Source organism: Nyctibius grandis, chromosome 3, assembly GCF_013368605.1.
Source record: "Nyctibius grandis isolate bNycGra1 chromosome 3, bNycGra1.pri, whole genome shotgun sequence".
Lineage (NCBI taxonomy): Eukaryota > Metazoa > Chordata > Aves > Nyctibiiformes > Nyctibiidae > Nyctibius > Nyctibius grandis.
The window spans coordinates 18,447,794-18,464,594 of record NC_090660.1 but is presented as its reverse complement, the minus strand read 5'-3'; the positions used below and the strand labels follow the sequence as shown (position 1 = coordinate 18,464,594).

Sequence of the window (16,801 nt, the reverse complement as noted above, 5' to 3'; positions counted from 1 at the left end):
TAAAAAACAGAAGTAATATAAGATTTTTCCTTTGAAGGGCAGGGAGGGGGTCAGAGCACAAGAAATATTTCAGGTCTTGCTGAGCCTGCCTGCTGTTTAGAAATAGAGTGGGTGACGGCCTGAGGCTCCTTCTGCCCAGTTTTACTTGATACAAAATCTACAATAAAACCCTCCAGCTTTTCCCGTCCCATTTCTGGCACATCTTCGCCAGTATTTGGACAAGCTTCAGATTATTCTTTATCCAAATAGACTCTGAGTTTATGAACATTTTTGGTTATGCTGTGCTTAATGTCCATCATAACTGATGAAACATTCAGAAGCTTTAGAGAGAGAAAAAAAAAATCCCGAGTTAGCTTTTCCAATGTTTTATGAGGCAGCTCATTATGTAACTGCAGTTGGTCTCATTTTCTCTGAATAATACCGAGTTGGTATCTACAGAATTGCCAGTAGATTAGGTAAGTAATAGAAATCAGAGGGTAACAAGTATTTTTGGACTTGGAGTAAAAGACAACCCAAACAAGACAAGTTTGTTTCAATATCAGGGCACAATCCTCAACATGACTAGCACATGTTCTCCAAAAGCAGCTGGAGTTCAGCATACTTGACAGTTTGCAGGATCAGACTATTTCAAAATCACTGAAGAAAAGGAATAACCTGTCCCATTTTACAAAAGAAGTCAGCTGCTACAGGCATTTGCCCAAGATTTTAGCACCCTTTTGCTACAGTCATGAGAATACTAAAAACATTTAATCTCAGAAAGACATTCATTTATTTTTGCTAATAGAAAAGATATCTTCTAGAATTGGCTGCTGTATTGGAAACTACTCTATATGTCAAGCGAAATATAAACCAGAGTCCTCTGGAACATCTCAGGAAGCATTTCAGGAAGTTTAATAAAACTATATCTTAACTTCTTCTCCTGAACTTATGGGAAAAACTTAATTGTCAACAAAAAGGAAGCACAGATCTGCTTTTACAAAACATTCTTTGTAAAATGTATTCTTTACTTACTCTCTCACAACTGCATACCATAGTGGTACTGGCACGAGACAGTATATGTAGTATGTCCAAGGACATGTTTGAATCAACAGGAAAAAAGCTATTATCATTCCAACAAAGGCAAAACCGTAGAACAGAACAGTAGATTCCTGAAAAACAAATGGTTGGACAAACATTCCTGAAACAGCAATAAAATGTTTTAAACTACACACTATTTTCCATTTGTTAGTTACACAGTAAAGCAAATGTTATTTTAACACAGCCACTCAAGCTGCCTTGTGTCTATGTACACAAGTCTGGACACTGTTTCCAGCCAGATGAAAAAAACCACAACAGTAGGATTTGAAGACCTAATTCTAAATACATCTCTACATAAGGTCCTGCAGTAAAATCTGCACAGGCAAGGCACGCTTGTACAACCTGGAAGCCCCATGTATGCAATGTTATTTATGTTCAATGGATACTTGAAATCCATTGGAAGTCAGAGATGCTAAGGGTCTTGGAAAAAAAAACTGTCTTAAATTTAAATTCTAAAACTAGACTTGGAGCATAACCTTTTGAGTTCTAGTTCATAGCATTATGGTCAAAACATTTAACGAAAATTCCATTAGCACGTTTCCTCCTCCTGCTTGAGACATTTGTAAGAGAACTAATTAAATTAAAATATAAAGCATTAACTCCTACTGGAAAAAAAAACAACTCTTCAGGATCTAGGGACAGCTACTGAAGGAGGCTTGCGACCAGCCTTCCACAGGAGAGACGGCTTTACACAAAGAACTTACAATTTCAAAATACAAGAGAGGACTAGAGATGCACGGCACTAAAAGGTTCCTAGCATAGCTATAATTGTTATTATATTCAATCCTAACCTACAACAGCAGCTTTGGGCTTTTCTAGGGGAAAAAAAAAAAAAAAAAAAAAAAAAAGATATGAGATTAGAACGTTCTCCCTACCATATACTTAAAGAAACAAGTTCTCAGACTGAGCGAGCTCTAAGGAGAAACAACAAAGAAAGAAAGGAAATTTTTAAATGGGTCATCTCAGACAGGCAAGCTAGTCCTTAATCATCATGTAGCAGCATCTCTTGTTTGTGCAAAGAGGAGCATTTGAACAATCACTCTGCATCTGCCTTTTACCTGGTCATTGAACTACTCTTCCTTATTTAGGGACATTCAGATATCAGAAGAATTACTGGTAAGGGAAGATTATGTATAAGTTTTAAATAAACAATTTTATCTTTATGTATTGCAACTTGACATAGCAAAGGCAGCTTTAGTGACTGAGCAGTCTTTAGTGTATTGTGTAGGTAATGACTGAAGACACTGTTCTCTTCTACACAAATGCCAGTTGTTTTAAACGAGTTATGTAGACAGATACACGACTATGCTAAATATGCCGAGAAGAAAAGACATTCAATTAGCAGTTCGTGTAGACAGGTTAACATTTTTTCTGGTCCCTGCTCCCCACCCCATAACTGACATACAACTGCCTTGATCTAAACTGACAGCAAATGCAACTTCTAAATGATTTTTAAAATAGGATTTCTGTTAAGATATGCCATTAAAGTAAGAAAAATATGTCGTATACAAAGCTGACCTAATGCAATTTTGTTTTATTAGTTTTAAATTTTACGTTTGCTGACATATAGACAGAACAAATATGTATAGATATAATATGCACACAATATCATTTATCATTGAATAAGTAAACACATACAATCAACCTTTTATTCCATACAGAGATATAAATATTAGAGTCTCCAATATAGTTGGTCATGCATTGAAAATGGAAAACAGATTTGCATTTTCTGTGGATGTTTAAAAATAAATGAAAAGGTTAGGCTTCTTGCTAAGTGAAACAACACACTACTCTAAAAGAAAAAAAGCTTTTTCATATGCTGCATAAGAAGGCAAAAACTTTTAAAGATGATATATACAGGACATGCAGTTTCATTATTCAGAGGCTCCTCTCAGATTTTATAAGGTTGTGCTTTGCAGACGACTATTTGTCTATGGTAGATTAGTTTCTCAGCAAAATTCTTTAAGTAGCTCCAATATTAGTTATAAACCACATAACTTCCATGTACGAAGCATTAGCCTCACATTGTGATTCCCGAAGTATTTAGGAACACTAAAAAAGGTTTCTACAGAAAGAGGCCTCCTACTAAAACTGAGGAAATAAAAATTCTATAGACAAAGAACTAAAAAACACACTTTTTTTTCTACCTGTGTCACTAGCATAAAATTTGTCTTCAACAAGTAAAATCAACATACCAAATGAAAACCTGATGTCAACTAAAAATGTGAAGTTTCTGCTTAATGTAGTTATTAATATGCCCGATACTCAGTTTATTTATTGTAATTATTTTGTTCATATCTAACATAACATGCATCTTGGATTATTTCTTCTCAGTTATTTGATGAAAGAAAATCTAAATCATGCAGTACAGCACTTATGAATATTTTCCATTTCAATTTTGTTTGATCATTTTCATTAAAGGCCAAGACTATCTAATTTCAGCCAGTAGTAAAATCCTCAAGATAGCATGATAGGAATTTTCTCAGAGAAATATATTGAAGGCAGTAAAGATGCTGAGTGAGTGCTCATTCTCATTTACATTACCAAATGAAACAATTCCTTTTATTCTCAAGCAGATTCTTGAAGTTTGGGAGATTCCACCCCACGCCCCCCCCAAGGCTTTAGTCCTTCTCTAGTGAAATGCTAGCTTTTTGCCTGTTCATGTTTTTTTGAGGTATCTCTTTTCCTGATGAATGACTGAAAGTAAATGAATTACCTAGGATTTTGTACTTTGTGAAAAATCAAAGCATAATAATCTTGCCAAAAAGAGCTTCCTTCATCTTTGATGTCTTCTGCTGCACCCTTGCAAATCACAAAGAGCAAGAGAGCACGCTGATCTGTAAAACCACAGTTCACCTTTCTATTAAAACAAGTTATACATTTTTAAAACACCATGATTGGACTGCACAGCTTCTGAAAACTGATTTCGCATTACCAAATATGACAGGAATAAAATAATTTACATGCTAATTTTTTTTTGCCTTAAAGAACAAAAATCAAAATGGAAGCCTGAAGTCTGTATTCTTCCAAACAAGTATTATTACAATAGAGTGCTGACTTCACTACAATTAATGCTGAAAATTGACTTCTGGTTAAAGACAGATTTTCTAATATTTTCAAATAACTGTGTTTGCTTACACTTGCATTAGCATCTAGTAAAATGCACAGCTGTAGGAAGGAAGAAACTGAGAAAGCACAGTATTGTATACTCAGACATAAACAGCTTAGGAAATACTGATCCTAATAAATGGACCAAACAGTAACACTATGCAGGATTACAGTCGCTAGAAAACTCCACAGCTTGCCAGTTTCCACATGTAGTCAAAAGAAGTGGAAAGCGTGCAAGTTGTCCCACACAGAGAGACTGAGCATGCATATAATGCTGAAAACTGATAGAAAAAAAATCATGTTTCTGACCTACCTTATTATTAGTCTGGACAGTCTTGATCAAATCAGTATTGGTCTTGATAATCACCAAAATCACGTAAGTCGTCCAGCCCACAAAACCCATTGCAATACTTAGACCCAGGAATAATCTATCGTAAGTATGGTAATAAGACAAGCCTTCCAAAGCAAGGTTAATCAGGGTTTTGCACAGAGATACCTAGAGGCAGACAAAACATATGAGCAACAGTTTACAATAGTGTAAGCTCCATTCCACAAATTGACCTGACAGCAACTGGAGCTCAAGCAGCTCCACCACCCCTGGCACGTGTGTCCTCTCTGCACTCAGGTATAGTGTTTTGGCCAGCACCAGCTGCTGAAGTACACACTGCTTTGGACTCTCATTGGACATAAAGTCAACCATCATTTGGCTCCTTCACCATCCGCCCTGGACACGACAGTGGTCAGAAGGTGAAAGCTGCACAGATAGCACACCTTGAACACCACCTACTACCAAGCCACTTGTTTTTCCCATGAGCATTTGACCATATATATGTTTCCAGTATAAGTGATGCCCCAAAAAGCCCAGTCGCTTGCTTCTGAAGGCACAACATTTACATAGGAGGAGGATTATGGATGCAGCTGAAACAGTCAGTCTCCACAGCCTGAAATACTCCCTTCCTGGGCTTGGATGTCCTTCACTTCAGTAGCACCTGATACACCCAGTGCTTTGCCTAAGCACCAGAGGTGAATTCAGAGACTGAACTAGAGCCTCAGTTTCATTCATGCAGCAGCTGCTTGGGGCTCTCAGGATGCAAATCATTTGGACACAAGAAGGGTTGTACCCAGTCTAATCACAGATCCCCTTACACAGTACCTCCACTGGGGAGACATCATGATAAAGACAGTGGATTTTCCCACCGTGTCATTCCTTACACAGAGGTGTGCTGACCCCTGTGATTTACCCAAAGATGGGAAGCTCAGCTGTGTAATTTGTGGTCACAGAGGATTCTCTGGGGATTAAAAGATCTGTAAGGAAGAGTATAATAAGAAGTTGAGCATACATGACCTTTCTTTACATGTCCAGGTATCCAGTAGGGACTTAACAGCAACAATCAACAGAAAAAGGTACGTCAGCTACTGAAGAGATCACAAGTCTGCCAATGGGAAAACTCACCCAAAATCACGTATTCCTGATGATACAATTATGAACGCATATTTGCAATGCAAAGAGCTGCAGAGTTGAGGAGGCAAAGAATCATCTATACCCCAGCAGCTGGTAACGCACTGACCTTTCTGCATTGCAATATGGGAAGCTGAGGATAACCAGGGCACAGGCACAAGCCTGATGTGTTAGTGATCAAGAGTGAACTCAAATTCATGAGGCACTCAAGTGAACAAGGGGTAAAATTTATATATAGCCAACAACACAAACTCGCAGGTTCTACTGCTGAAATGCATAAAATGTCTGCTATAAGTAAACATGTGACAGCCAAGTAGTAATAGCAGAAAATCAAAAAGAAAACCTGCTCCCACAGCAAAATAGGTCCATTGATTTAAGCTGAGCTATTTCCAATTTACAATGATGGAAATGAAAAGGCACAAGGTATAAAATAGATTCAGCTGTCCTGTGCATAAAATAGTAATTTGTTACCCTGAGAAACTTATTAGGGAAAAAGAAGAGCTGAACGCTAACACATAATGGAACTATTCTTCCATGCATCTGGGCATGGCAGGTTAAATGTAATCTTTCATATTCAACTTTTTCACATACTTTTTAACACAAAAGTCAGTGTTAACACAAAAACCTGTTAAAATGCAAGACTTCTTTGTATCATTCAGCTCTACAAATTATTTCTGTGAATGTCAAAATACAGGCACTGGTAAACTGCACCCATCGAGTACCCTGTCGCACACTGAGTGGTAGCAAATGCTTAGGAAAGTAATATCGGAACTTGGAGGCACAGAATGATTCCACATATGGCTCCCAGTCTCTGACAAACTGAAATGTGAAATGAAAAACAAGAACAGCTGGTTCAGGTAAAAGAACAAAACCAAGCAGGATCTATGATGGAGCAAGACATCATTCTTTTTTCATGCAACTAGCAGCTTAAGAAATGTGAACATGAACTACATTCCTCAGTTTCTCTCTCAATTTACCCTTTTCTACAGTGGAAAATAAAACCATGCACTGTGTGTCAGTGTACTATGGAATGGTAACAAACAGTTTAAGAAGTATGAGAAAAAGTACAGCAAGTCAGTATCATTCATTAGAACTGATGTAAAAATGCAAAATTTTGGAGACTCACAGTGGGATTTTATTTGTATTAATGAGCGAGATGTGCATCACAAGGAAGGAAAACGGTTTTATTTCCCAGTTTCAAGTTAAACTAATCTAAATATTTACATATAATGGAAGTTCCTGTAAAAAGTTTCTAGAAGGCATATAGCAAAAACAGACTTACCGCTTCATTGTACTTCTGCTGCTGAATATATAGTCTCGTTTTCCTTAAAAAGTTGATCTGTTCAGAATCAGAAAGTGGTCTGCACAACAACATAAGGAGATATTAATGTTTCTTCTTTCCACGAGCAGAGGAAGAGGCAGAAAAAATTAACTTTGTAATAAACAAATTACTGTGGAATGAAACATACCAAAATATTCTGAACTTCATTAGAGGTAATTAGGTAACTGGAATTAATCCATTCCTCTACATTCATCTTCACACTTGTGTCAACACGGCTGCTGTCTAACTTGTTCCAAGATCTTTGCATTAAGAGACATTTCTTTTACGTAGGTGTTCCCATCTAATACTGCTGAAAATTATCTCCCTTGTGCATTATTATTAGCCACTGCTCTGGACAAGAAGCACTGCACATAAAAGAATTAAGCAATTTAACTGATTTGATAGATGGTTGTAGGCAGTAGATGATGCCTAACAATCTTCTCTTTGAAAAATAAGAGCTTGTCTCCTGTTACATGGGGAGCTGTTAGCAGAGTCCCCAGAGCAGGGAATAACACAGTTACCTGGCTACACTGAGGTCAGTAATAAAGATTTCTCTGATTTTAATGAATTTGATCATCAACCTAAATAATTGCTATAATTCTTCCCTTACAGAAAGTAGTAACATGGAGAAAGAAGCCAGTCAACCAACCTCCACCAAACGAAGGGGGAAGGAGCCATTTTTCCTGTACCATTTTTTTTTCCAATTTAAGGATGGTGGCAGGCCAGAGGATCCCCGGCTTACCCTCAGCAAGTTATAAGCCACAACACAGTCACTGTCACTCTAGGCACCACAGACAAGCTATCATAGGTCACAACTTTCTGATAGCTGAGGAACGCATACAGCAGTTTCCCTTCATGCCTTTCACAACACCGCTGTGGAACAGCATCATCTCCTCCGCATCCCCAGCATGATGGCCCAGTTGCATGCCTCCCTCCCTCACACGCTCCTTCACATGCCTCATACACAACCACCAACTTCATGTTTCAGGCTGTGCCAAATCAGGACCAGCCCTGTGGTCCCACTCCTACTATTTAAATCAGCTGCAATCACCTGTGTGGTCACGCAGCTGAACCACAGCTGTAACTACTGCATGGAAATACTCATTCCTGCAGCTCCCAAACACTTGGGAACCACTTCTGCCTATGACCCAGAAGCAGCTGATGATACATCACCAACAATACATACATATCATCTTTTGAGCCCTGAAATATATATTAAAAGGATTCCATGCCTGAACAATCTGAATTTTTATTACTAACAACTTCCTAGTATATTTTGATACTGTTTCCTTGAGTTCAGAGCACAGCATTGTGCAGGTGTCTTCTAAAACATTGGATAATAGCAGGAGCAATGTATCTTACTTTTGAGATGAGTAAATGAAATAACTGTATTAAAAAAAAATGTTTGACTTTTCAATCTAGAAAATAATCGAAGGATGGTATCTATAAGCAGGTAGGCAAAGAGAGGTCCCATGGCAAAGGAAGAAGGGAGGAAAAGATGATGACAAGGTGATGGTAAGTGTTTGATCACTTAAATTTTGGTGGGAGAAAGGAGGATTTTAGAGAACAGAGTTGAAAAATAGCAGAGCGAATGTTGGTTGTTCCTGCACCTTCATGACAAATCCCTATGAAAGCCAACCTTACAGCTCCACAGGCCCAGGGCTAGCAGCATGCAGCCAGCGAGTGTGCACAGAGGCTGATCAGGACTCAATTTAGAATCAGTTCTTCAGGTCGGCGAACCAGACCCAAGTACTGCCTCAAGAAAACCTATAACCCTCATGTTTTGCTAAAATATTTGGCAGGGGAAAGAGAGCAAAACACCAAACCAAGGTGGGAGCTTCCACTATGTGTGGAGATTAATAGGAGGAAAAAAAGGTATCTTAGCTTTTAGGTAAGGATTTTTAAAAATCTGGAATAAATATTAAGCAGCTTTATTTAGGACTTAAATACATCCAAGATGTTCCTGTGTTCACTGTCTCATTTTTATTGTTTTACACACACTATTTTCTGTGGATTTTATCCTTGTCATATTCAATGCAAATTTTTAATATGCTAAAATTATCTTTCACTTTATATCTTTAGTCATTTAGCTATAAACCACGTAATTATCTTTTTACTCTCAATGAATCATTTTATTATTAATGAAGAATAGTCTTCACCTATTCCTTCTCAGATGACAGCAGCTGGGATCTCTGTACATGGATGGTATAACAGAATAAATGGGGTTTTTAAACAGTAAAGCTTCAGTAAGTCAAATGCAGAAGGCAGTTATTTTGTCAAATGGGGTTACCATTAGCAGGTGCATTGTTAATTTTCAATAGCTAACATCATACCACACATTTTACTTTCCTTCCATAGGTGTGCTTTTCAAGATGCTGAATTTACAGTTGTCTACAGATTGTTTTTGTGCAGCTTATGAATTCCACCAGAAACTAAGAACTGTTCATATATAACTGCATCAAAATGCAAGTTTCATCCTGAATGCAAGGGTCGATCATCACCTTAAGATATTTTTTTCCTCTGTATTAAGCAAAAACTCAAAGAAGTGATTAGAGAATTTTTGCATCTCACACCAGACTAGAAAGAAGAGTTACCAAATATGCTGACTATCTCTCCGTTAGGAATGGGTATAGTTCACCATAAGCAGTTTATCATCCATTGAGGACCCTGATTCACTTCCTAAAGCTGACAAAGCAGATGGGAGATTTAAAAGGAGCCCCTTGCTAGATGTAGCAGGAAGCGTAAAGAGACAAAGCTGAGGCATGAACAGAAGTGGAAAGTTGCCTATAGAAAGAAGCCAGGAACTTTAGAAATGGTGATTCTATAAAACCTACAAAACTAACCAAACAACAAAACCACAAGGAAAATTTACATCTGAGAAGTTAAAGCTTGAACTACTCTCAGCACCACTTAATTTTAACTTAAACTGTTCAAAAGGTTTCAAATATAAGACAGATAGTGTTAGAAAAGAAAAAACTCAGTTATTTCCCTGTGTGTCAGTATGCAACATGCCAGAAGCACTACTAGTAAGTCAATGTATTCTTAAGGTCACTTAATGCACACATCCATGCAATTAATATTAATAGTAATGAAGTAAATTTACTGATCATTATTAGAAAGATTCTGAACTCTATAAAGAAAACTAAGGTATGTATGTATATGCTCTTCCCAGCTATCCATCACCAAAATCCAATTCTGCCAAATTCAAGATGATTAGTCTTGACTAGTAAAATCAAAAGTCTTTTTCCATAACACAAAAATACCTATCCTATTAATTAATAAACACACACAAAGATAATTCAGTCAGTGGACTCAACTCTGTCCTCCTATTCTTTTCTTGAAAGTATTGCAAAGCACATGCACTGAAAAGTGTAGTACTCTCAGGTTTAACTTAAAAGAAAAAAACAAGAACTCTATGGTCATATACATCATAAACACACATGCATTCACAATATCATCAGGATTCTAAAGACTTAAGATTATAGTCTTCACAGAAGACGATGGTGGTTCTAGAAGAGTAATTTTGTTTTTCATGATGGCTATCAGAGATTAACTTTCTACTTCCAGATAGAAACCACAGCTTCATCCATTAATAAACATAATTAATTATGAAACAAAACAATCGGGCTAATCGGGCAAGTGCTTGTAAACGATCCCTTCTGAGATGTTAGCTACCCTTGTCATAAGTATACCTGACAAAATTAATCGTTCCAACACATCATTCACGCTTCATATAAGCTAAGCTATTTGACAGCACTAACAAGAAAACTGTGATGAAGTACATTCACCATAGCAATGTCAAGTGGACCTCTCTTGGGCCACTGAGTCTTATTTATCATCACACTACAGAAATTACCACTCCCGACGGCATAGGTAGCATGCTGCAGTCAAATCACGAAATAAAAATCTTGGAACAGAAGGAGACGTCTTGCAAATACATCTGTATCCATCACTGCTAGTTTTTTAATTTTATTACGACTGGTTATTTGGGTAATGATTTACAGTCATTTTATTGTGCAGTAAAATTTCCAGAATTCTACTATAAAAAGTAACCCCTTAGGAACTGCAGCAGTTTAACACTTAAAAAGCTGCAGATTTAATAACGAAAGTCAAGGAAGCATGACAGACCTGCAGATGCAATGTACAAAGAGAAAGGCTGAGATCTTTGCCTAGCTCACTGTCAGATGAAAACAGATTTCAACTGCTTCACTCCACACACACACATAAACTCCATGTACCTGATTACTCTCAGCTCATGCACATCTACACCCTTCTATCACTGCCTTTTCACTCCCCCCATCAGACAAAAAAAAATTAGTGTGCATCCTACAACCCTTTGAAAGTGGCAAAATTTGCAGAAGATGTAGTGATCACATTTCTGTGACCCATATCCAGCAGCAAATCAGAAGCAGCTGCTCAGCAGACTCAGCCTTCTGACTTTTCATTTGGCTGCTTGGGGAGTGGGGGAGAAACAGACCAGCTCCTCCTGTTGATGCAAAACTAAAAAAGCTAGAGGATAAGGATATACATCCCTTGAACCTCATGATAGCCCCAAGATGGAGCAAGGCCATCTGAATAAAGTCTGCTAGGATTTTGCATGGCTTACCTTCTCTTGAACCTTGCATGGGCAAGGTAGACCTTCTCACTTGCTTTGCTATGAAGTTTCTAACTCCAAAATTGTTAGCAGTAAAAGAGGCATCAGACTGCCACTGCTCAAACAACTCCAACCACCCCTTCTGCCAAAAGGCTGAGCAGTCACAGGTTCTTGTCCTCTTCCCCAGAAAGAAGATCCCTGCATCTTCATAACTTGCAACCTGAAGAAATCGCCCAGGTTAACACTGCCCCCCTCGCCATGAAGCTCTTCCACTGGCACCATCCGACAGAGCAGCTCAGACGTCTGCTGCCCACCCCTGTCCTCCCACCACTTGGGCACTAAGGGGGCCAGGTACCAGTGACTCTCTGCTCTCACCATGGGAGAAAAGTGCCAGCAACAGAAGCAGCTGAATATGTTCAAACTCTGTTTGCCACCCATCCCTCTGTGAGAGGGCCATACTAAGGAGGAAAGGTCGCTTCCAGTCCAGCAGTTCTGCAATCAGCTGAAATAGTACTTACAGGACCCACTATTACTGCTTCGATCCACATCACTGCTGCTGGCAAAATGGCATCTTGAAAGTGCAGATGGGAGACTGGCCTGATGTTTTTGCAGGGCTGCTATTCAAAAGTTATACAAGTAATTGAACAACACTTTTTCAAAGCCTTTTTCAGAGTAGCAGCAAGCTTCACAAAATCAGTCTCCCATGAGAGCTGCCTTCAAACATTCCCACTATACAACAGCGATGGCACCTCAGAAAGCATCAGGTGGGTAACGGGAGAGTAGAGAGACAGATTTTGCATTGAACACTATTAATTTAGCAGAAACATGATTGCATGCTTATGCCTGCTCCACATCAAATTCACCCCAGTTAGCAACCCAATATCAAGCAGAGACTTGATATTAATGATACTGCAATCACAAACTAGCCTAACGTTATCAATCTATCGTTTCTTTTGAAGGTATGGTGCAGAGTCTTGTAGGACCAGAATGAAATGCATAATATAAAACCTTCCCACTTCTCCATCAACAGCAGAGAATCCTCACAAAGAAAGTGAATGGCAAGTGATGTAAAGTCATGAGTTCATTCAACAAAACGTGGAAAAATTGACCAAATAAATATTTCAAAAATCAAAGTCTAGAACCATGATGTTTACTTTCTGTTGAACTTGCTGTGCAGTACAGAGGATGTGATGCTACTAGGGCCAATGATCAGGAAATAAAAAGTGTTACAGTTCTACAGACTTTACCAAATTACATAGTTACATGAATTTTAATAGCCAGAAGCTGATTTTTCCCATTTTCAAAATGTGTTCAATTCCAGTTCTCTAGATGTTCCTGCTCAAAAGAAAATGTTGTTTTTACTGTATCTGCCAAAGACATACTGAAAGCACATACTATGAGATATAGTGACAATCCTTTGCACATGTTTTAGTTCTGATCAAAGAGTGAAGTTTCAAAGATTAAATGACTCAGTGATCCATAATCTGTTTAGATGGCCTGAATTTTAATTGTTTACTAAAATATTTTCAGGTAAGCTACTAAACCAGGTAAGTCCTACGACACTTGCTTTTCATAATTCAGAAGCAAGATGCACGTAGTTTACAGATAAAAAAATTACAGTGATGCTTCTAGTGTGCTAAAGCTGTGCTTTTTTAAAGAAAAGGTACTCCACATAAACCTAAACAGTTTATTATGGCTTCTTAAAGCCCAGGACCCTCAATATTCCCTCTCCTGACTTGATCTGCTCTCTCTTTTCCTGCTGTTCCACTGCCAGGAGTTTCAGTCTTGGAGTGTCTAAATTTCAAGTAGGTTTTTGTGTTTCTGGATTTTCTGACTACCATGTTAGACTGTAAATCAGCCAGTCTAGCTGCAGGGTTGTACTCAGTTATCTTTGCAACTTTTTTTTCTTTTAAGAAGCATTAAAAAGCACCGCTGCATGCATCAGGTACCGCAAGAGAAAGAAAAGGAGTAAGAAAGTCAATAAGAGGCTCCTGTTTTAAGTTCCGAGGTTTTTGTTCTTTAAAGCATAGTGAAATGGAGGGGATGCACACTTCCTCAGGCCGAAGAGAGCAAAAAGCATCTTTATGGACACATTGCAAAAACCTCCCAGTACATGGATGCTTTTGTATTCAGATTTACAAACATGCAAAGGAGGAAACAGCAGGACACCAGTGAAACCGCAGGATGTGGTCTGACTGCTAATGGTCTAATCCTGGACTGTCAAGTCCTAGGAATTAAAATAGCCTTTTAATTTCCACAAATCAGCGTCCCTCACGCAGCATATTCACATATTCAACAGCAAAGCGCCTTAGGATATTTATGTAAATCCTTTAGATAGCAGAGATGAGAGAAAAAGGAGCAGGCAAGCTAACTGCCAGCTGCCAATTCACTGAACAGAGAGAAATAATTAAGATATCCGGGCTGTACATAGTAGATTTTGCATGCAGACTACTATGGCAAGAGCCACCAGGGGCCAGGAGGGAGGAGGCCAGGCTCTGAAGTGGTCCCTCTGGCCCCCTCAAGGCAGAACTGAGAAGCTGGAAGCAGGGTTCTAGCCGGGGTGGGGGTTTTGCATGAAGAGCCAGCAGGACATGATGCAGCAGCCTTGGAAAGGGAAACTGCTTAATAGGGAGGATGAAGATCATTGAAGGAAAGGAAATGCACCATTTTTAAGGTCTCTTCTATTTTAGTACTGCAGGGGACATGTACTGACTCTAAGTAACAATGCCCTACCTATGCTGCAACTCACCCCTCACGTCTGCAAAATGTACGATGGTTTACATCATACATCAAGCTGGATCTAGATATCTGCAGCATTGTGGCTATCTAGTGTTGTGCCACAGGTCCTCTTCTGCTCCACATCCTACATGCCACATCTGAGCTGTAGTGAGCTCTTTCCAACCAGCTGCATCCAGAGCAGGCGGCTTGTGCTGTGTTTGGGCAGGTACCTAATAGCAGGGCCCCATGGACACCGAAACACATGTTTGGGCAGGCAACCTGTACTGATCCTGACCGGGAGATCAAGGAGTCAGTGATCCACGTGACAGTTAACCCGAGTATGCCCAGGCCTGTGCTGCCCATCCAGCATGGCTTCAGGCTGTGATGCACAAATACCTTGGCTGCAGGACAAAACTGGCCAGCTTATAGTAACCAAGGAGCCTGCAGGCAGCTCCTGCTCTGTACCTGGCCCATTATGCTGCCTGCCTGTCCTCATATTTGTCTAGAAGTGCAGCAAGAAGTTTTCACGTGAACCTCCATTCTGTTTGACAGTAGAAATGAATACTAGAGTTGATTTCTTGCAAGAAAATCATATAATAGCTTGAATGACCAAAAAGAGGGAACCTCTCCACAGACAGGATCTGTGCAGCACTGTGCGAAAACCCATCCAGGCTCCATCTGATTCTGCACAAACACAGGGTACTCAGCAGCCGAAGGGATGTACAATTTACTTGCTATCTATATTCTTCTTTTTATTTTATCTTATTGAAACAGCTATTTCATTAAGCTATTTGTTATCGGGCCTTCCTTACTGAGATCCAGAAAGAGCCCTTCACTCTCTCTCTCTCATCCTCTGCCCATCCCATCCCACCATCTGCCTGTACACTCTCCCTCACTGCATGAAGCCTCACAAGTTCCAAGAAAAGGCCAGAGGGATTTATACAAGGAAATAGAGAAATACATATATATCTTGTGATATTTTATCTTATACATTAGCCTCTTAGCTCCTTCTAAAGACCTTACCTACTTCCTACTTGATAGTGAATCCAATTATGCCAGTCCTCCTGCTCAGAAGCCGCTGCCAGTAAGCTTTTCATGTACAAACTAAAAGCTCCTGAGTGCACTGCTGAAACTTGGGACCAGCAGGATGCCTGCTTTCTAAGAGGACTGCATCCTCCCTGAGCAGCATTTAACAGAGTGTTTCAGACACAGCCCAATCAGTGATAGAGAAGCTGACATTTTTGCCAAAGAACATGCATTTTATAGCACAGGCATTGATTTCTCCCTAAAGAGATAATACATCTACTATTCAATCACATTGGGTTTTTTTAAATAATACAAAGCCATTATTTCCCTTTGAGCACTTCTGCCTCTACAGCACTGCATTTCTATTTTTCGTTCACATGTTTCGTTCACAGGTTCCTAAAGCAAAGGGTGGAGGGGAGAGGGCTGTCAGTCTGCCTCCCATACTGTCCTGCTTGTACCAGCTGCCCCAGAAGCAGGCTGATGCCAAAATTCCCACCTGGTAACACAGTAGGGACAAAGTGGAGAAAGGAAAAAGCTCATTGCCTTTCCAGGGTTCACTAGAAGTTGACAGAAGCTGCTGTCACTCATTCTTGACCACAGGACAAAGGGGGTGAAATGTCTTCCCAGACAAATCAGTGCCTCTGCTAAATGAAGGTAACTCTGGAGATGCAAAGTATTCAGACAAATGGACAGGGAGAGTAATCACTGTTACCCTACTGCAACAGCTTCACCCTTTCCGCCTGACACTCAATTCTTAATGTTTGCTCTTGCATTATCACATGTATCACAAATATCTTGCATACTACCATTTACTTAAATAAATGCCATTTATTTAAACAAGAATAGGATGCTGCAAAGAATGTACTATATTTACTGACATCTTAAGGAACCCTGCACCACTTAATGGTGGAGGAGAAATCACTTGTTTCACTTTGCTCCAAATGCCAATTTTGTGGAAATATCTATTATTTAAGTTTTGAAAGGCCATCAGACAGAGGGTACAATGTAGTGCTGTGTCTCCAGTCATCAGAGAAAGGAAGAAAAGAGAGGTATTTGAGCATATGGCATTTCTTTGAAGTTGATGAACATCTTCAAAAACACTCTACATTACGAAAGAGCTATTTTCTTTTCTATCACCATGACAAACACACGATGTTTAATTATGTAGAAAGACTCAGTCTATGTGACTGATACTTCTTTGCATCAAATCCATGCAGATGTTTAAGGGAGTTATATCTCAATTAATTTTGGAGGGTAGAGGAAAGGGAAAGAGTTACATTTTCATACGGCGAGGGAGAGGTACATTATTTAATAGCTGTACGCTGCACATTAAAAATGCAGTGACTTTCTATATAACTGTACAAGTTATAACTTGATTATACACACAAAAATAAGTATTTGAGATGATTAAAATGCAGTATTCAAACAATTAAGTTACTTGAAAAATGCAGCATCAAGATGGTATGGGATTTTTCAAATATGAGAAGATACAAACTTG

General features: G+C 39.0%; 1 protein-coding gene across 5 annotated transcripts in view; it reads right to left on the bottom strand.

Moving 5' to 3' along the window:
- The window catches only part of PIGN (phosphatidylinositol glycan anchor biosynthesis class N), a 113,153-nt gene that overhangs the window by 42,429 nt on the left and 53,923 nt on the right, over positions 1 to 16,801 (bottom strand). For all 5 annotated transcript variants that reach the window (XR_011047796.1, XR_011047797.1, XM_068396071.1 and 2 more), the window contains exons 13-15: positions 6,927 to 7,005; positions 4,499 to 4,681; positions 1,012 to 1,148 (exon numbers count right to left, since the gene is read on the bottom strand). Coding sequence is in view for 3 of the 5 variants with exons in the window: in XM_068396071.1 (XP_068252172.1) it covers positions 1,012 to 1,148; positions 4,499 to 4,681; positions 6,927 to 7,005 (399 nt within the window). In the remaining 2 variants the exon portion in view is untranslated. The remainder of the gene's footprint in view (positions 1 to 1,011; positions 1,149 to 4,498; positions 4,682 to 6,926; positions 7,006 to 16,801) is intronic.